Source organism: Euleptes europaea, chromosome 1, assembly GCF_029931775.1.
Source record: "Euleptes europaea isolate rEulEur1 chromosome 1, rEulEur1.hap1, whole genome shotgun sequence".
NCBI classification, from domain to species: domain Eukaryota; kingdom Metazoa; phylum Chordata; class Lepidosauria; order Squamata; family Sphaerodactylidae; genus Euleptes; species Euleptes europaea.
This window is the reverse complement of record NC_079312.1, coordinates 174622307-174642861: the sequence shown is the minus strand read 5'-3', so window position 1 is coordinate 174642861 and position 20555 is coordinate 174622307. Positions and strand designations below refer to the sequence as shown.

Here is a 20555-nt window from a genome sequence, read left to right as displayed (position 1 = left end):
AGTTATAATTCCCAAAGTTGGCAAGCGCAGCAGGAGAAACGCGCAGTGGACATGCGCAGAACAGCAAGGCAGGATCAAGTCATGCTCAGTAGTTCTTTTGAGGGCAAGTCAAAGCTGGAAGAAAAGGGGCATGTGCGCAGATGGAATGCTGGAGAAGAGTAATGCAGTGCTTTGGAAAAGGAAAAGGAAAAGGAAAAATGCAAATGCAAAAAGCTTGATAGTTTTCTGTAGATCTGTATATGTCCTCGATGCCAGGAAGAGTATGGACGTGTTTTCTAGATAAAAACCATGTTTTGCTGTGAGGCTTTGTCAGCCAATGGTAGTAGTACTTAAACAGACAATGCAGCATTAGGAAGACCAAACGGTTCTAGTTTCAATGGTAATGTTTCTTTTTTTTTTCCCAAAGCACTGCATTACTTTCCTCCAGCATTCCATCTCCAGCATTGCCCATTTTCTTCCAGCTTTGACTTGCCTTCAAAAGAACTACTGCGCATGACTTGATCCTGCCTTGCTGTTCTGCGCATGTCCACTGCGCGTTTCTCCGGCTGCACTTGCCAACTTTGGGAATTATAACTTCGGATTCGTTATTTATGATTTCACTTCAGCAAGTTGTCGTTAACATTGTTTGCCTGTATTCCCTCGGTACCAGTATTCGTATTTTTGTGGTAGTGTGTTGTATACACCTTGTTTAGATTATACCTTTGTAATTTGATAAGTTTGGAGCTAGTGCTGTCTTTTTCTTATTGACTTGTCACCCTTACAGCGCAGTTTGTTTATAGAACCTGGATGTTGGCAACACTACTTCCCAGGCTCTACCTACCAAATCTCCAGGAATTTCCCACTCCAGAGTTGGCATCCCTATGGCTACTATCTGTTGATGAACCTCTCCTCCATGAATTTCTTGAATCCTTCCCCCCCCTCCCCAAAGCCATCAAAACTAATAAACTGTTGCCGTAACGTTTGGCAGTGAACTTCCAAGTTAAATTATGCATTGCAGCATTAGTGTGATATATTGTTAAGCACTCGGAACTGTGGAGATGGAATCATCTTTTTCTATGAAGGATAGATAGGCAGATAGAGTTTTTTGCAGTGTTGTTGTTGGGGGTGGGATACAGAAGAAGAAGAAGAAGAAGAAGAAGAAGAAGAAGAAGAAGAAGAAGAAGAAGAAGAAGAAGAAGAAGAAGAAGAAGAAGAAGAAGAAGAAGAGTTGGTTTTTCTATGCCGACTTTCTCTACCACTTAAGGGAGATTCAAACCAGCTTACAATCGCCTTCCCTTCCCCTCTCCCTCAACAGACACCTTGTAGGTGGGGCTGAGGGAGCTCTAACAGAGCTGTAACTTGCCCAAGGTCATCCAGCTGGCTTTGTGTGCAGGAGTGGGGAAACCAATCCAGTTCACCAGATTAGCCTACGCCAATCATGTGGAGGGATGGGGGATCGAATCTGGTTCTCCAGATCAGAGTCCACCGTTCCAAACCACCGCTCTTAACCACTACACTACACTGGCGCTCTCTCTCTCTTTTTTTGTGTGTGTGCACAAATGCGAACATGCAATTGAAACAGCTGCTGCTTGCAGAATATCCCGACGTTCGTCAACCAGACAATACCGTCCACTGATGCAATAGTTGGATAGATCTCTACACAGCAAGGAGCCAGCCCGGAACAGATGTCCAATTGGCCATCTGCGACAATCTCGGCGTTGGCAGCTCTGCTCGCTTGGATTTGACACACCTCGGCTGGAGAAATCCCATCTTGCTAATTCGTAGAATAAACTTGGCCCGCCTGCCCATTTCCGTTCCCCCTGTATCCAGCTTCCCAGTTCCCATACGCAACATTCCTCAGCCTTCTTTGAGGGCCCCCGTGGCTGAATCACCTTCTCCTTTTCAGGCCTGCCATCCCCACGCCAGGACCTTCAGAATGGCAGTTGGCACAGGCCACGTGGTACCGGGCGCGGATTCTTTTGGGCCTGCACCAGTTGGGAACAGAAGGAGCAGAGGTGGAAAGAGAGAGCAAGTAGGAGGGAGCATACCATTATGAGAAGAGAAGGGGGGAGGACTGAAAAGACACTCTGCCCCTCCCCGCCCATGCCACAAATACCAGAATGGGATCTTCTGTCAGAGCATCACAGATGGTATGGAATATAGATGGCTTACCATAAGCAGGATAAAGGGCAGGGACAGATATGAAATCAGATGTCATCTACAGACTTTTAATAATAAAAACACTGTCCTCCCAGTCTAGCGAAGCAAGAAATGGGCCCTGCAATGGACAGTCAAATCCTTTCCTCAGAAGTCAGCAGGGCGTAATCGGCTTCCCTCCATCTGCCAAGAAGTCTGAGGTGGTCCCAATGGCTAAAGCGACGGCTCTGGCAGTGGATTTCGCATGCCATTAAAGACAGCAACATGGGAGGCGGATCGGACTCACAATTTACTGGGAAGCGCTCCTCTGCAAACCCCACTGAAATGAACGAGAGGTGCACAGCGTAAGAACATGAGAAAAGCCCTGTCGGATCAGACCAGCCGGTGGTCCATCTAGTCCCGCATCCTGTTTCAACAGTGGCCAACCAGGTGCCCTGGAGGGCCAACAAAACAGGGCATAGAGATCAAGGACATGTTCATGGAGAATAGGGCTATCCATGGCTACTAGTGAAAATGAATACTAGTCATGATGTATACCTATTCTCTAAAGTCTCAGAGGAGCATGCCTAATTATATTGGGTGCTTTTGAACACAGGCATAATAGTGCTGCTGCAGTCGTCTTGCTTGTGGGCTTCCTAGAGGCACCTGGTTGGCCACTGCGTGAACAGACTGCTGGACTTGATGGGCCTTGGTCTGATACAGCAGGGCTTTATGTTCTTATGTCTTCCCCAATATTAACTCCTAGTAGTGGTATTCAGAGGTTTGTGCATGTGCAAAGTTCTGTCTCGTTGCAGCAGATTTACAGTGACCCCAGCAAGGGGCTTTCAAGGTGAGGGAGAAGCAGAGGTGGTTTGCATGAGCCAGCATGTTGTAGTGGTTAAGAGTGGTGGACTCTAATCTGGAGAACCGGGTTTGATCCCCCGCTCCTCGACATGAGCGGCAGAGTCTAATCTGGTGAACCAGGTTTTTCCCCCCACTCCTACACATGAAGCCTGATGGGTGGCCTTGGGCCTCAGTTCTCTCAGCCACACCTACCTAACAAGGTTTCTGTTGTGGGGAGAGGAAGGGAACAAGATTGTAAGCCAGTTTAAGTTTCCTTTAAAGGTAGAGAAAACTGGGGGATAAAAACCAACTCTTTTTCTTCTTCCTCTGCAGTCTTCCTTGATGGTTTCACTTCCTAGTACCAACCCTGCTTAGCTCCCAAGATCTGACGAGATCGGGCTATATCATGCCGCCCTTCCTTCCCAGGTTCAGAGGTTTACTGCCTGAACATTTGGAGATTCCTTTTGGTCAACGTGGCTAGTAGCCTTTGATGGACCACTCCTCCAAGCCATCTATTCTTTTGGCCCTAACTGTGTCCCCCGGCAGTAAATGTAGTGCCAACGCAGAAGAACCTCCAAGAAGAATTAGGGAATGATGCGGTCAGATGACCTTATCCTGGTTTCAAGCTTATTGGCAACTGGTGCCATACCCATAAGTGGCTGCGGGATTACTTCCTCCTTGTCCGGCAGCCTTCCTAATAAGGGAGTTCCAGGTGCAAGCTTTAACCCCCAAGCAGAGATGAGCCCTCGAACTGCCAACCTCCAGGTGTGGCCTGGAGATCTTCCAGTATTACAACTGATCTCCAGACCACAGACATCTGGAGGAAATGGCAGCTTTGGCAGGAGGTCTCTATGGCATTATGCCTGCTGAGCTCCCTCCCCAAAGTCCACCCTCCCCAGGCTCCACCCTGCAAAAATCTCCAGATATTTTCTAACCCAGACTTGGCAACCCTAGGCATGACTCAGCATGATTGCCAGGTGTAACTAGTAATGGGAGGCTCTGCTTAACAGGCGGAAAAGCATAAAAGGAAGAGGAAGCCGTAGCACGTGGGGCTTAACTGGAGATACGAGAGGGTGGGAGTGCTGTGGAAGCAGGTGCAGCGGTGGAGTTACTGCTGTAAGAAAAAAAACCCATGACTAAGCAGGCTGCAAGAGACTGCTGCCTTTGTGTATATTGAAGACTGTTTCTTTTATGTAATTAAAGTACCTTTGTGTTGCCAAGATACCTTGTCTCACTGAGCATCTTTGACCCCCCCCCAAGTCCATTAAAGAACCCTCGCCTCAGGCAAAAACAGCCTCTAGCAAAACAGTGAATTGTCATTCGAAAGGTGCTGCCCTAAAAATGGGTAAGATCAGCACCTTCCTGTTCCCACACTTTTGTGAGGGCCATCTGGTCTTGGCTCTTATCTGTTTCTATCTCTACCCCTTTGAACTCGTACAAGCAGTTCGCACCTCTGTGTATCTTCCTGAGTCCCCCGCCTCGTCCTTCTTGCCCAGGTGCCACCTCTCCTCCCCTGCTGTGCTTTCTGCCTTCACTCCCTCGGGCCGAGTCCGGCCTTGAAATGCAGATAGCCCTCACTGTCTCTCTAGGACCGTTTGATGTTTTATGCTGCACCGGTTTGCCTTGTAACCTCCCATGCCTCCCGTGCGTGTGAACCTTCGTGCCCTGTAGTAGATAAATACTGTAACCCCGATAAGCTAGTCACTCGCAACTTTGTATCCATGAGCCTGTCTTCTCTACCTGAAGCCTTCAATAAATCTTTTGTTTCTGCATCCAAGTCTGAGCAATTGATTTGGCGAAGTTTGCCCAGCTAGGTTGGGGACTCTCACATTAAGTTGCGAGTCCTTGCCTCTTCGTTCTGCATCTGTACCCTACGGGACAGCCATGTCAGGCGACGAGGACAAAACTACCCCTCCGGCCTCGCCGGACGGAAGCGGTGCACCGGACAAGCCGGCCCCGAAGGACAGACCGGACCAGAAGGTGCCAGGTGCGCCCCGCCCGGGCCCGGGACCGGGCACACGTCCCAAGACCACCTTTAACACTTGGCTGGATTCGCCGAAAGGTTGGTCGCTTTCCCGGACTGAGGCAAAGCACCGCCGCTTGGCCTTAACTGGTACGGGGTTCGAGGACGACCCCGCCCGTCGGGACGCTCTGATGGATGAGGAGCGGAGACAGTGGCAGGAGGAACGCCAAGCGATGGTGGAGCGCATAGATGCCATGCAACTTGTGATGGAGGAGATGGCCGCGGCCATGGACGCGCTGAAGGTACAGCCCCCGCCGGGTAACCCTCCGGATGGGACACCGGCGGCTCCCCCCGCGCCTCCTCCCAGCACCCCGGCCCGCCGGGACCTGAAGATCACGTATGATGGGTCGGGGGACCAGTTGACCTTTTTCATGGTCCAAGTGGACATTTTTATGCGGGAGCAGGGCCGGACCTTTACCTCCGAGGAGTCCCAGGTCCAGTATGTGGCCTCCCTCCTGCAAGGCGAAGCGGCCGCGTGGATGGTGTTACAGTACGAGCTCCGCTCCCCTGTGCTACGGAGTTTGGATGACTTTATGATCGCACTCCATAACCGGTTCGAGGACCCGAATCTGGGGGAGCGGGCCAAAGCCGCTCTGATGCAACTGCGCCAAGGGACCAAGTCGGTGGCGCAGTATGCGAGCGAGTTCCAGTCCTTATCGAGTCGGATTCTGGACTGGAGCGAGGCTACCCGGGTGCAGTTGTTCAGGGAGGGCCTAAACCCGGACCTGCAGCATTGGGCCTTTATGCAAGGTAACCCCCCTGACGTTGAGGGTTGGGTGCGTCACGCCGCCGATATCGAAAATAGGAAGCAGCTCCTAAACCTGTCCAAGCAACGATCCGGCTGCGACTTTAAACCGAGAGGAGACAAGGCAAGTGGGATCCGTGACCCTCGCACCCCAGGCGGCGGCGGCCCCACGCCAGCGGAGCGCCGCAAGCGCTTCGAGGCAGGGGTGTGCCTGGTTTGTGGAGGAAAGGGTCACTTCGCCTCCCAATGCCCATCCCTCTCCGGACGCCCGGCTTCCATTCGTCCCGTCCCGAGCGAACCAGAGAAAGCCCCCGCAGAGGGTCAGCCGCGACGCCGAAGCAACGCTCCAGGACGACGGAGCACTCCCTCGGCACTACACGCGCACGCCCTGGATGGGATCGCCAGTTCGACCGGTCCATCGGGACCCCGGATTGCCAGTGCAACCTCTGACTCTGCCGAGTCACGGATTACAAATACCTCGTCCCCCTCGTCCAGCGAGGAGGAAGAGTGGGATGTGCCGGCAAAAAACGCCGTCGGTCTGCTGTAAGGGGGGCTCCTCAGCAGACCGCACCATCCCTTGTGCAAGGAGCTCCACCGATGGTAAGCGCCCAGGAAGATAATGTTTATATCCGGGTTCACCTCTCACTACCCAAGGGGGGCCCAGTTTTAGAATTCCCCGCGCTCGTGGACTCGGGGTGCGCCCGCACTTTGATTAGTGAGGAGGCGGCCCGGAAATTGCAAGTCCGCCGCAAGCGCCTCCCGGGTCCCCTCCGATTCTCCCAGATGGACGGGAGTGACTTTAAAAAGGGGCCTGTCACTCACCGGACTACCGCGATAGTCATGACTGTAGGGGAGCATTGGGAACAGCTGTACTTTACCATTGCCCCCATAGTTGCCCCTGTAGTGCTGGGAATGAACTGGCTACGGGGCCACAACCCTTCCATTGATTGGGTCAAGCGAACCCTTACCTTCCCAGAGGATCCCTGCGCCATGCATGACAGGGACCGCATGACCGGGACCCCGGCAGCCGCCCTAGTGGGTTCCCCAGGACCCGTTTCCAATACCCCCAACCTACCCTCGGAATACTCCCAATATTCGGATGTGTTTGATGTGCGGGAGTGTGACGAACTGCCACCGCACCGGGAGACCGACTGTGCGATTGAAATAGTTGGAGACGGCAAGTTATCCAAGGGAAAGGTGTACCCCATGAGCCCCAGTGAAAAGGCAGTGTTGCGGGACTATTTGGACACTAACTTGGCGAGGGGCTTCATCCGCCCCTCCAAAGCTCCGTACTCCGCCCCCGCCTTTTTTGTCAAAAAGAAAACGGGTGACTTAAGACTGTGTATTGACTTTCGGAGGCTCAACGCTGTCACGCAGTCTAACGCTTACCCCCTCCCTCTCATTCCAGACCTGCTAGCACAATTGAAGGAGGGCCGGATTTTCACCAAACTGGATTTAGTGGAAGCCTATCACCGCATCCGCATAAAAGAGGGGGACGAACCAAAAATGGCTTTTTCGAGCTGTTTTGGCATGTTTGAGTATTTAGTCATGCCGTTCGGACTTTCTGGGGCTCCGAGTGTGTTCATGCAGTTAATCAATGAAGTGTTACATGATTTGTTGTTTCGGGGGGTGGTGGTATTTTTGGACGATATACTCATTTATTCTGAAACCATGGAAGAGCATGTCCGGCTGGTGCGGGAGGTCCTCCAGCGGTTACGGGACCACAATTTATATGCCAAAGTATCTAAGTGTGAATTCCACCAGCCTTCCATTATCTTTCTAGGCTATGTAATCTCCCACCAGGGGTTGGAAATGGACCCCGAAAGGTTCAGGCTGTGCGAGATTGGGAACCCCCTACCACGCGCAAGCAACTGCAGCAGTTCCTGGGGTTCGCCAACTTCTACCGCAATTTTATTCCCAACTTTGCGCAAGTGGCTCTTCCTCTCACTTCCCTTCTGCGCACTAAGGGAAAGGGTGCCAATGCCGCCTTGCCTTCGGCCCGACTGCAATGGTCCCCTCCCTGCCAACAGGCTTTCGAGGACTTGAAGCTACTCTTCTCGTCCGAACCGGTCCTGGCCCACCCGGACTGCACCAAACCGTTTGTGGTCCAGGTGGACGCATCCGATGTAGCTATGGGAGGGGCCCTCCTGCAGCGGGACGAAAGTGGCGCTTTAAAGCCATGCGCCTATTTCTCCAAGAAGTTTACCCAGTCCGAAATCAACTGGGCCATCTGGGAGAAAGAAGCCGCGGCAGTTAAGCACGCCCTCACTGTGTGGAGGCATTTACTAGAGGGGGCAGAATTCCCGTTTGAAGTGTGTACCGATCACAAGAATCTGGAGGCTCTCAAAGGGGCTAGAAAGCTCAACGCCAAGCAAATACGTTGGGCCCAATTCTTCGCCAAATTTCGGTTCACCCTCAAACACGTGCCCGGCAAGGAAAACGTACAATTCAACATCCCCTCTCATGCCCGGCCACCAGAACTGCCGCCGTACCAAATGCAACGTCTTGAAAAACCCATAGTGACCGGCCAGCAACGCCTCCGGGAAGCGTCCCTACAGGAAGCGGAGCAGCAGACGCTCCCTTCCGGTATGGAACAGCAAGAGTCCTGGTGGGTGCAGGAAGGGAAACTCTATGTCCCAGCCTCTCTTCGCAAGGAGGTTTTGGGACTGGTCCACGGAGCCAAGCTGGCCGGTCACTTTGGGTTTGTCAGGACGTAGCATTTGGTACGGCGGCAGTTCTGGTGGCCGGGCATGAGAGGGGATGTTGAATTGTACGTTCGCAGTTGTCCCATATGCGCCACTGCCAAAAACAGGGGGGGCAAAACCCCAGGGCTTCTGAAACCTCTGGAGATCCCCACCCGGCCATGGGAGGTGATCGCCATGGATTTCGTCACCGATCTACCCCCCAGCAGGGGCAAAACCGTACTGTGGGTTGTTACGGACCTCTTCTCCAAGCAGGTCCACTTTGTCCCCTGTGCTGGACTCCCGTCGGCGCAGGGGTTGGCCAAAATGTTTGTCACCCATGTCCTCAGGCTTCACTCGATCCCTAGGAAGGTCCTCTCCGACAGAGGGGCCCAGTTCGTTGCCAAATTCTGGCGGGCCTTCCTGAAGCTTATGGGGGTGGGAGAACAGGGTCTCTCGTCTGCCTACCACCCGCAAACTGATGGCCAGACCGAACGGGTGAATGCCGTGGTCGAGTGCTACCTCCGATGTTATGTCAATTACCATCAGGATGACTGGGTGGACCTGTTACCCTTCGCCGAATACGCATACAACAACGCCCCCCACTCCTCCACGGGGTTTAGTCCTTTCCGTGTGGTATACGGAACCGATTTCGGCCCTTTCGGTGCTGCCCCCGTCTCCCCCGAACTCGAGGCAGTGCCCGAGATGCAGGAATGGGTACAGGCGGTCAGTTCCACTTGGCCCTGGCTACAGAAGAACCTTGAACGGGCCAAGCGGAAAAAAAATACAAGGAACAGGCTGACAAACACCGGTCACAGGGATGGGAACTCCGGGTGGGAGAACAGGTTTATCTTTCCACGAAAAATCTGCGTTCCCTCCGACCCTGTAAAAAACTCAGTGACCGTTATGTGGGCCCCTTCCCCATTACCCGGGTGATAAACGAGGTAACTGCGGAGCTGGATCTTCCCAAAACTCTTCGCGGGGTACACCCCGTCTTTCACATCAGTCTGCTCAAACCGTTCGTCTCCGCTCCCCAGTTCCACCCCCCTTCCAAGCCAGAAGTGCCCACTGTTGTGGGAGGGGATACCCACATGGAAGTATCCAAGGTCTTGGATTCCAAGTGGAAAAAGGGAAAGCTGTTTTACTTTGTACGGTGGAAACATCTAGGCGCTGCGCACGATGAATGGGTTGCAGCCCCCCATATGGCCGCCCCCCCGGCTCGTACACGAATTCCATTGCGCTTATCCCGAGAAGCCTCGGCCTCCCGAACTCGCGGGAGGGGGGCCTTAAGGGGGGCAGAATGTGAGGGCCATCTGGTCTTGGCTCTTATCTGTTTCTATCTCTACCCCTTTGAACTCGTACAAGCAGTTCGCACCTCTGTGTATCTTCCTGAGTCCCCCGCCTCGTCCTTCTTGCCCAGGTGCCACCTCTCCTCCCCTGCTGTGCTTTCTGCCTTCACTCCCTCGGGCCGAGTCCGGCCTTGAAATGCAGATAGCCCTCACTGTCTCTCTAGGACCGTTTGATGTTTTATGCTGCACCGGTTTGCCTTGTAACCTCCCATGCCTCCCGTGCGTGTGAACCTTCGTGCCCTGTAGTAGATAAATACTGTAACCCCGATAAGCTAGTCACTCGCAACTTTGTATCCATGAGCCTGTCTTCTCTACCTGAAGCCTTCAATAAATCTTTTGTTTCTGCATCCAAGTCTGAGCAATTGATTTGGCGAAGTTTGCCCAGCTAGGTTGGGGACTCTCACAACTTTCTCTGTAGTGGCTACAGCTTTGTGTAGGGTTGCCTCTTTGCCACCAGCGGAAGGTTTTTGGGGTGGAGCCTGAGGAGGGCGGGGTTTAGGGAGGGGAGGGACTTCAATGCCATGGACTCCCATTGCCATTTTCTCCGGGTGAACTGATCTCTATTGGCTGGAGATCAGTTGTAATAGCAGGCGATCGCCAGCTACTACCTGGAGGTTGGCACCCCTAGCTTTGGGGGATGGTCTGTTTGAGGTGGTCAGGAAAGCTCCAGACTTCTGTTGCTCCAAAAAAAATGTGCAAAGCAGAAATGTTCAGGAGGGCATTTTCAGAAAGGGGTGCCAACCCTCCAGGTGGGAGCTGGGGATCCCTCAGAATTACAGCTCCTCCCCAGACTACAGAGATCAGTTCCCCTGGAGAAAATGGCTGCTTTGGAGGGTGGACTCTATGGCATCATACCCCACTGAGGTCCCTGTCCTCCCCAGGCTCCATCCCTAAAGCTCCAGGGGTTTCCCAACCTGGAGGTGGCAACCCTACCCTCTTCCCTGCCAGTGACAACCCTAATTTTCATAAAAGGATTCCTAAAGGTGACTGCTTGTCTAAGGGAGTCTGGTTGTAGTCCACTGCAATGTTTGTTGTAGGTATCTTCTTGCTTTTTCTACATTGTAATGCCATTTTATGGTTAGGGTTGCCAGGTCCCTCTTTGCCACCGGTGGGAGGTTTTAAGGCCAGATCCTGAGGAGGGCGGGGTTTGGGGAGGGGAGGGACTTCAATGCCATAGAGTCCAATTCCCAAAGCGGCCATTTTCTCCTGGTGAACTGATCTATGTCGGCTGGAGATGAGTTGTAATAGCGGGAGATCTCCAGCTAGTACCTGGAGGTAGGCAACCCTATTTACAGTATACCTTGCATTGAGCAGCTTTTGGTTTGCATCGTTTTGTAATTCTGTAAACCTAGTCTGTTATGGAATTGTTCACTGAACATTTTACACTATCTGGTTGCACTGTTTTTATATTCTATAATCTGCCTCGAGTCTCAGTGAGAAAGGTGGGGTAGAAATAAATTAAATACTCATTGAATAAAGAAGTACTTCCACTTAATTGGGTACCCTTGACTTTGTACATTCACAGAGAAGGGAGGAAAAGGTCTCTTTCGCCTCCCACTTTCTGCACCCCCCTGCATCATTTCATGAACCTCAATTATATCCCCAAAACACAACCATATTCTTGTTAGGGTTGCCAGATCTCCCTTTGCCCCCGGCGGGAGGTCTTTGGGGCAGAGCCTGAGGAGGGCGGAGTTTGGAGAGGGGAGGGACTTCAATGCCACAGAGTCCAGTTGCCAAAGCGGCCATTTTCTCCAGGGGAACTGATCTCCATCGGCTGGAGATGAGTTGTAATAGCAGATCTCCAGCTATCACCTGGAGGTTGGCAACCCTGCTTCCATTGTGCTATGGATTTATTTCCCCTCTGAGTATTGTGGATGAAGTACACAGCACAGGAATCACATGGGCAGCGTTGCCAAAGCAGGCTTTACATTCGCATTACAAACAGATTTAAGAGAAAGCTGATCTAAGCCTCACATATGAATGGACCCTAAGCCGGAAGCCTTTTTGGCACAGATCCTACGGGCCGAATCTGGGCAAAAACGTCAAGCTCGGTTTCAGTGTAGGAAGTCGTTCAGATTGTTCCCATCAAAACCAACCAGACTAGAGAGCGCTTAATTGCTGATGGAGCACATATCTATACATACAGGACCATAGCCCCAACAAGACCTACAACATGTATGGATTCAAATGCAAAGAGCCTCAGAGGCACGCACGCATAAGCCATGGATGCAAGCAGATTCCATGCTGGCCATAATTAGACGAGGAATAGAGAATAAGACTGCTGCTATCATACTGCCCTTGTACTAGGGTTGCCAACCTCCAGGTAGTAGCAGGAGATGTCCTGCTATTACAGCTAATCTCCAGCCGATAGAGATCAGTTCACCTGGAGAACATGTACGCCTTTGGCAGTTGGGCTCTATGGCATTGAAGTACCTCCCCTCCCCAAACCCCGTCCTCCTCAGGCTCCGCCCCAAAAACCTCCTGCTGGTGGCAAAGAGGGATCTGGTAAGCCTGCCTGTACAAATCTGTGGTGAGACCACACATGGAATACTGTGTACAGTTCTGGTCACCACGCCTAAAAAAAGGATATTGCAGAGCTTGAGAAGGTGCAGAAAAGAGCAACCAAAATGATCAGGGGACTAGAGCAACTGCCCTTAGAGGAGCCGCTAAAATGCTTAGGGCTGTTTGGTGTTAATAGGCTGACTTTCTCTGCCTGTTAAGGACCCAGCTTACAATCAAGCGCCTTCCCTTCCTCTCCCCACAACAGATACCTTGTGAGGTTGGTGGGGCTGAGAGAGTTCGGACAGAACTGTGATTAGCCCAAGGCCACCCAGCTGGCTTCATGTGGAGGAGTGGGGAATCAAACCCGGTTCTTCAGATTAGAGTCCACCTCTCAACCCCTACACCACACTGGCTCTTTTGGGAGATCTCCAGGCCTCACCTGGAGGTTGGCAAGTCTCTAGACTTCCTCCGGCACAGGGCAGCATGTCAATCCTGCTCAGATTGGCTGGCTGCATAATGAGCGTGGATCTGCCAATATAAACACTAGGAGCCTGGCCAGCCATCCTTACATGGTGAGCAGAGCAGAGCGCCCTAGTGGCTGAACGTGTGGTGCCAGCAACTCTTCAGGATGCCCAAGAAAGAAGATACTCCTTCCCTGTTTCTTGGTAGGGCCAACTATAGCCCTGCTGCAGCCCATACATAAGTATTTCAGCGATGGAGGACGTTCTCAGCCCCCGTATGCACGCCAGCCCCGCATGCACGCCAGGACTAGACATCTGTCTGCCACAGAGTTGTTAAAAGCAGAGGATCCCTGCCTCCCCCCCCACTCAATTAAAGCGATGACAACCTTTACTCCATGCAAAAGACCAATGACCTTGGAGGATTGCCAGTCATACAACACAGAAGATGCCTTCAAAAGCAAGAGGTGGAACACTGCGTCTCTAAGAACAGCGTTCCCGGAAGCAGTGGCTTGCTTTTATCTACCTATGTATTAAATTAGTAGGAACCCCAGACTTCTACTACTTAATGGCCCCTCATTATCTACATAGCAGTCTCAGTTTTATCAAAGTCGGCATCACAGAGAAAATAACACCATACGTTGTATTTTTACAAAACCACCTTAATGGTTGGGAAGGGAAGGGAAGGGAAGGGAAGGGAAGGGGAAGGGAAGGGAAGGGAAGGGAAGGGAAGGAAAGAAAGAAAGAAAGAAAGAAAGAAAGAAAGAAAGAAAGAAAGAAAGAAAGAAAGAAAGAAAGAAAGAAAGAAAGAAAGAAAGAAAGAGAAGAGGGAGGGAGGAGAGAGAGAGGGAGGGAGGGAGGGAGGGAGGGAGGGAGGGAGAGAGAGAGAGAGAGAGAGAGAGAGAGAAAGAAAGAAAGAAAGAAAGAAAGAAAGAAAGAAGAAAGAAAGAAAGAAAGAAAGAAAGAAAGAAAGAAAGAAAGAAAGAAAGAAAGAAAGAAAGAAGGGAGAGGGGAAGAAACAGACAGATGGGCTTTTCTGCTTCTAGATAGACATTTTTTAAAAAATCAGGTAGGATTGATTCAAGTCTGATTCAGGTCTGTTTGGACAGCCTCTTCAAAACAAGATGGACATTATGGACAAACTCTATCCATAACAAGTTGTCTGTTCATTTAGAACAGAGCTCTTGAAATGTGCACTGCCCATAAAAATTCCGAGCAACCCTGGCTTCAGTGATGCGGCATCTGTTTGGAGCCTTGCTGGGATATTGTAGAGCCATGCACCACTGAGTTTGCAGGCCAGAGAGTCCCCACGGCTGCTGCAAGGGAAGATGAACCGGGCTTTTAAAAAAAATCCCCTGTGCATCTTCCATTGCCTGTAGATCAAGCCCAGTGTGTATCACTCAAGGGCATCAAGGAGTGATCTTGCTTGATCATAAAAGAATCGACTTCTAGGGTACCATATCATCATGAATATGCTGGACAGACAGACAGACAGATAGATAGATAGATAAGAAGGCAGAGACAGACAGACAGACAGACAGACAGACAGACAGACAGACAGACAGACAGACAGATAGATAGATAGAGACACCACTTCAGTCCAATAACCCAGTATCCTGTCTCTGGCAGTGGGATTGGCTACTATTAGATGCTACATAGGGGGCATACCATCCCACATATCCTCTTTCCATTCATGTCTAGTCCTTTCAAGCCATGGGATTCTATTTGTGAGATGTGCCATCAGCCGAAACGGGTCTCTCCAGACCATCTGAGTGCTGAGTCACTCAGGGTTTTAACTCACGCTGAAGTCATGCCCGATATGTCATTCAGGGATGAGGCTGCCGAGAGCCTCCCTCCATACTTCTCAGACCTCCCCTCCAAAGCATCGCATGAAAGCAAATCCCGTGACTCCCCAACCGTACAGGCCTCCGGGGTGTCCATGGATGCTGCGATTTTGCCCCACGTTTCTCCCCCACCCTCTTCTTGGTGGCCCAATTCAAGAGCTTTTAGGGTTTAGGAACAACTTCCAATATGCTGGCTGGGATAGGAATGCACTTTTAAGAAGGATTAAGGCACACAGTGACAGACCCCTGCGAATGTTCTGACAGAAGTGAATTTTTAGACCTTCTGACTCATCCTGCTCACATTGATCTCCCCACAATTCAAAAAAGGGTTACATAAATTGACATTGTGTTGAAAGCCCCCCCCCCCCCACAACCCAATATTTCTCTCTTCCATACATTTGTTTAGCTGATTTCCTAATCTAGCTATGCTGTTATATCCTGAGGCTGTCAGTTCCAAAGTTTAGCAGAAGAGCTGTCTTTTTTAAATCCCTTTAAAAAAATCCTTTGTGTGTGTTCATTTCATCTGAAAAGCAGGCTCTAAATCCCTCACGAGGGCTGATGGCCAGAGCCCCCTGCCTTCTTTACTTACCCTTCGGTTATCTTGAATTAAATTATGCTGGAAGAGCTCAGACTCTGTTTTTCACTTGCTAAAGCTGCCCTGTCACGGAGGAAGAAGAAGAAGAAGAGTTGGCTTTTATATGCTGACTTTCTCTACCGCTTAAGGAAGAATCAAACAGGCTTACAATCTCCTTCCCTTCCTCTCCCCACAACAGACACCCTGTGAGGTAGGTGAGGCTGAGATAGTTCGGAGAGAACTGTGACTAGCCCCAAGTCACCCAGCTGACTTCATGTATAGGAGTGGGGAATCAAACCCGGTTCTCCAGATTAGAGTCCACTCACTGCTCTTAACCACTACACCATGCTGGCTCTCAGAGCACAGAAGGAAAAATCCCTTCCAACTGGAGAGCTATTCTTCACGCCAACAGATACAGGGTTGATCTTTTTAATGTGTGTGTGTGTGTGTGTGTGTGTGTGTGTGTGTGTGTGTGTGTGTGTGTGTAAAGTGCTGACAAGCCGCAGCCACTTTATGGTGACCCCGTAGGGTTTTCAAGGCAGGAGACCAACAGAGGTGGCTTGCCATTGCCTTTCTCTGCATAGCAACCTGGACTTCCTTGGTGGTCTCCCATCCAAGTATTAACCATGGCTGACCTTGCTTAGCTTCTGAGACCTGACGAGATCAGGCTAGCCTGAGCCATCCAGGTCAGGGTCCATTTGGTCTAGCTTCCTGGTAAAAAGCACACACCTGTTCCCACTAAAATTTTATTACTGGAATTAGTAGAAACGTGGCAGCTGCCTGTGGTCCCTGATTGGCTGATCCCATTTCTTCCAAGAAGAAGCCCACAATTATGTGATGACTACCTGTTTACTTCTGGGAAACTGGAGGACTGTGCACCAACGAGTTTAAAGGCCAGAATGGCCCTCACCAGCCACCAGAGGGCAAGAACCACAGGCAAGGAAATTATCAGGCTGGGGCAAAAAGGGTGAGTTCAGGGAGAAGGGGAGAGGAATTGAACCCACTAATGGAGAGCATAAAGAAGAAGAGCCTGCTTTAAATCATATCTGGGGTTACTAGCAGATACGGGGGGTTATTTATTTATTTAATGCATTTATGCCCCACCTTTCTCCTCAGTGGGGACCCAAAGGGGCTTACATCATACTCCTCTCCTCCATTTTATCCTCACAACAACTGTGAAGTAGGTTAGGCTGAGAGTATGTGACTAGCCCAAGATCACCCAGTGAGCTTCCATGGCACAACTGGGGATTCGAACCTGGGTTTCCCAGATACTGGCCTGTCCCTCTTAACCACTACACCACACTGGTTCTAACTGGTGTCAGGGAGTCAGAGGCTGGCTGGACATTTGGCCAAAATTAACCATGCAGTGTTTTCTTTAGGGGATTCTCCTTTCCCAGTTTGAATAATGCAGCCTGGTGGTTACAGCAATAAACTGCAAAACTCATCCAAACCCATAACCCACTATCATGGCCATTCATTCAGAAAAGAGAAAACTATCTTCCATTTTGCCCAAACAAACCATAGAATCATAGAGTTGGAACGGACCTAGTCCAACCCCCTGCACAATGCAAGAAATTCACAACTACCTCCCCCTCCAACACACCCCAGTGACCCCTACTCCATGCCCAGAAGATGGCCAAGATGCCCTCCCTCTCCTGATCTGCCTAAGGTCATAGAATCAGCACTGCTGACAGATGGCCATCTAGCCTCTGCTTTAAAACCTTCAGGGAAGGAGAGCTCACCACCTCTCAAGGAAGCCTTTTCCACTGAGGAACCTCTCTAACTGTTAGAAAATTTTTCCTAATGTCTAGACAGAAACTCTTTTGATTTAATTTCAACCCATTGGTTTTAGTCCGACCTTCTGGGGCAACAGAAAACAACTCAGCACCATCCTCTATATCACTGGTTCCCAACCGGGGGTCCGTGGACCCCCAGGGGTCCGCGAGAACTAAATTAAGGTCCACAAAACCAAGTTATAAACCCATAATAAATTAATATTTTCAATTAAAAGTTCTCTATTATAAAAATATATATTCAAATATTATTCTAAGTTTAATGTTTAACTAACAGTTATGATTAAAGTTTATTTTCAAATTCTCGGAATTTTTATTTTGAACCTTGGGGTCCCTGCACCGAACAAAAAAGTCCTAGTGGTCCCTGGTCAAAAAAAGGTTGGGAACCACTGCTCTATATGATAGCCCTTCAAGTACTTGAAGATGGTTATCATATCACCTCTCAGTCTTCTCCTCTCCAGGCTAAACATACCATCTCCTTCAACCTTTCCTCATAGGACTTGGTCTCCAGACCCCTCAACATCTTTGTTGCCCTCCTCTGACCTGTTGAATTATTAAAACCACCACAAAGCACAGAACTAAATCAGGTGGGTCAGAGAAGCTTTCCAAGTCAACGTTACCCAACGAATCTCTTCCTAGTCTGTGACTGGTCTGAGCTGCATAGAAGAGCTCTTGGAGTTGGACTGACTATTCTGTTCCCAACCTACAACCCTGATCCACCCTTCCTGCCTTTTCCATCTCAATGACAAATCAACCCACACTGTCCTTATGCTCAACTACCCCCCACCCCTGCACAATCCAAAGGCAAAGCAACTGACAGGCCATCTAGGTCAACGTGGAGGGTGAGCCCCCAAACCACCCCTGTCCTTTGGACCACCCTGACTTTAGCCAGGCAGGCACCAGTTACTTAAGCAGGGACTCCCTGCAGAACAAGCAGGATCTGGCAGAAGAAATTAGAAGTTAAGGGGATGGATGGACTGATAGATGGAATTGCAGGTGGTGGTGGCAGCATGTGCCCTCAAGTAACACCTGGCTTATAGAGACCCCAGAGGGTTTTCAAGGCAAGAGGCATACAGAGGTGGTTTGCCATTGCCTGCCTCTGCATAGCAACCCTGGTATTCCTTGGAGGTCTCCTGTACAAATACTTGCCAGGGTCGACCCTGCTTAGCTTCCGAGATTTGACGAGATCAGGCTAGCCTGGGCCATCCAGGTAGATATATGGATTAAGAGGTGAACAAGGGATGGAGAAGTGAAATACAATGATGGGATAGATGCAGAGGAAGGAAGGAAGGAAGGAAGGAAGGAAGGAAGGAAGGAAGGAAGGAAGGAAGGAAGGAAGGAAGGAAGGAAGGAAGGAAGGAAGGAAGGAAGGAAGGATTGGGGGGCTAGAGCAACTGCCCTATGAGGAGTGGTTAAAAAGCTTAGGGCTAATTATTATTATTATTATTATTATTATTATTATTATTATTATTATTATTATTTCTACCCCACTCTCCCCAACCAGAAGGTCGGGCTCAGAGCGACTTACACAGCCTGGAAAGAAGGCGGTTAAGGGGAGACATGATAGAGGTCTATAAAATTATGCATGGTTTGGAGAGAGTGGACTGGGAGAAGCTTTTCTTCCTCTCTCATAATACTAGAACACGGGGCCATCTGCTGAAGCTGGAGGGTGAGAGATTCAAAACTGATAAAAGGAAATATTTCTTTGCACAATGCATAGTTAAATTGTGGACCTGCCCCAGGATGTGGTGATGGCTGCCAACTTGGAAGGCTTGAAGAGGGGAGTGGACATGTTCATGGAGGAAAGGGGTATTCATGGCTACTAGTCAAAATGGATACTAGTCATGATGCATCCCTATTATCTCCAGAATCAGAGGAGCATGCCTGTTATATTAGGTGCTGTGGAACACAGGCAGGATGGTGCTGCTGCAGTCGCCTTGCTTGTGGGCTTCCTGGAGGCACCTGGTTGGCCACTGTGTGAACAGACTGCTGGACTTGATGGGCCTCGGTCTGATCCAGCAGGGCTTTTCTTATGTTCTTAAGGAAGGGGGGGGGCATGAATGAAACAAGAGAAGATGATAGTTTCAGAGGGTAGCTTTGTTAGACTGCAGTAGAAGAGCTAGATCGCAGTCCAGTAGCACACCTTAGAGACCATCACGATTTTCAGGGAATGAGCTTTTGAGAGTCCAAGCTCCCTTTGTCGAATGGGATGAGGCAGCCTGCTTCGTCATTCCCTATGACGGAAGATCAGAACAGAATGAGGGCAGACAGATGGCCGGTTGGTGTGTTTGTGTGGGGCTTCCGTTTTGACCCCCATGCAGGTTACAATTTAACATGAAGGTGCCACTCAGTAGCCAATCCGTTGGAAAGGCTGTCAAAACCACTCCTAGAAGCCATCTCCTTTGAATCAGGGAACGGTGGTGGGGTGTGGGGGGGGGGAGAGAGAATTGTTACTGCAGTTGCATGAAGTTGTGAAACTGACCAGGGCCAGAAAAAGAAGCAAAATGAAATGTTTTAGCAGCATGGACACCATCTGGGAGGAAGCAGGGGGGGCACCTAGGCAGTTTTGGGGGGGGATAAGGGGAAGGAAGGAAGGAAAGAAGGAAAGAGAAGAAAACAAAAGGAAGGAAGGAAGGAAGGAAGGAAAGAAGGAAAGAAGGAAAGAAGGAAAGAAGGAAAGAAGGAAAGAGAAGAAAACAAAAGGAAGGAAGGAAGGAAGGAAGGAAGGAAGGAAGGAAGGAAGGAAGGAAGGAAGGAAGGAAGGAAGGAAGGGAGGGAGAAAGAAAGAAAGAAAGAAAGAAAGAAAGAAAGAAAGAAAGAAGGAAAGAAAGAAAGAAAGAAAGAAAGAAAGAAAGAAAGAAAGAAGAAAGAAGAAAGAAAGAAAGAAAGAAAGAAAGAAAGAAAAGAAAGAAAGAAAGACGGATAGATGGACCGATGGATGGACCGATGGATGGATAGATGGAGGGAGGGAGGGAGGCATATATGGACGGGTGGGTGTCTGACCTCCGGCTCCCGTGCGCCCCTCCTTACCAGTCCGTCCCGGGCTCGTCGACCACCAGCAGCACTTTGGCCCTCGCCGAGGACCCTCCTGCTCCAGCCACGCCGCCCACCTGCTCACTGAAGGTGGCGGCGGCAGCGGCGGTGGTCTGCTTGACAGCGTTGGAGAGGGAGGAGAAGAAGCCCCCGGCCCCGCCGCTGCCCCCTCCTCCCCCTCCGCCGCCGCCTCCGGCCCCGGGGCTGGGGGCGGCGGGGGGCCTCTCGGCGGGGGAGATGCTGCCGGAGGAGGGGGAGGTGGCGCTGGGGGGCGGCGGCGGGGGCTGCGGGCGCTGCAGGTCGGTCATGTAGCCGTTGGGCAGGTTGGCCATGAAGTTGCTGTCCGAGAGTCGCCGGCGGAGGTAATTCATCTTGGGGGGGGCTGCTGGGGAAGGCTTCAGGGACTCCTGATGGGGGGCCCTTTTCTGGGGGGCGTCGCTGGAGGGATGGGTCCTTCCTGGGGGGGGGAGGGGAGAATCGACGTCTTCCAGGTGGGCTCCTCGCCCCCCACCAGGTGGCTCGCCTGTAGCTGGTCTCCCGAGGAAGGTCTTCTCTAGAAGAGGTCGCCCTCCAAGCCGCTTCTCCTTCAGAGGCG

The 20555-nt window shown here is 50.8% G+C and overlaps 1 protein-coding gene across 2 annotated transcripts in view; it reads right to left on the bottom strand.

The window, feature by feature from the left end:
- Nucleotides 1–20331, bottom strand: part of SYN1 (synapsin I) — a 295573-nt gene extending 275242 nt beyond the window's left edge. For both annotated transcript variants that reach the window (XM_056867284.1, XM_056867285.1), the window contains exon 1: nucleotides 19958–20331. In XM_056867284.1, the coding sequence (XP_056723262.1) occupies nucleotides 19958–20331 (374 nt within the window). The remainder of the gene's footprint in view (nucleotides 1–19957) is intronic.
- Nucleotides 20332–20555: the final 224 nt, after the last annotated feature.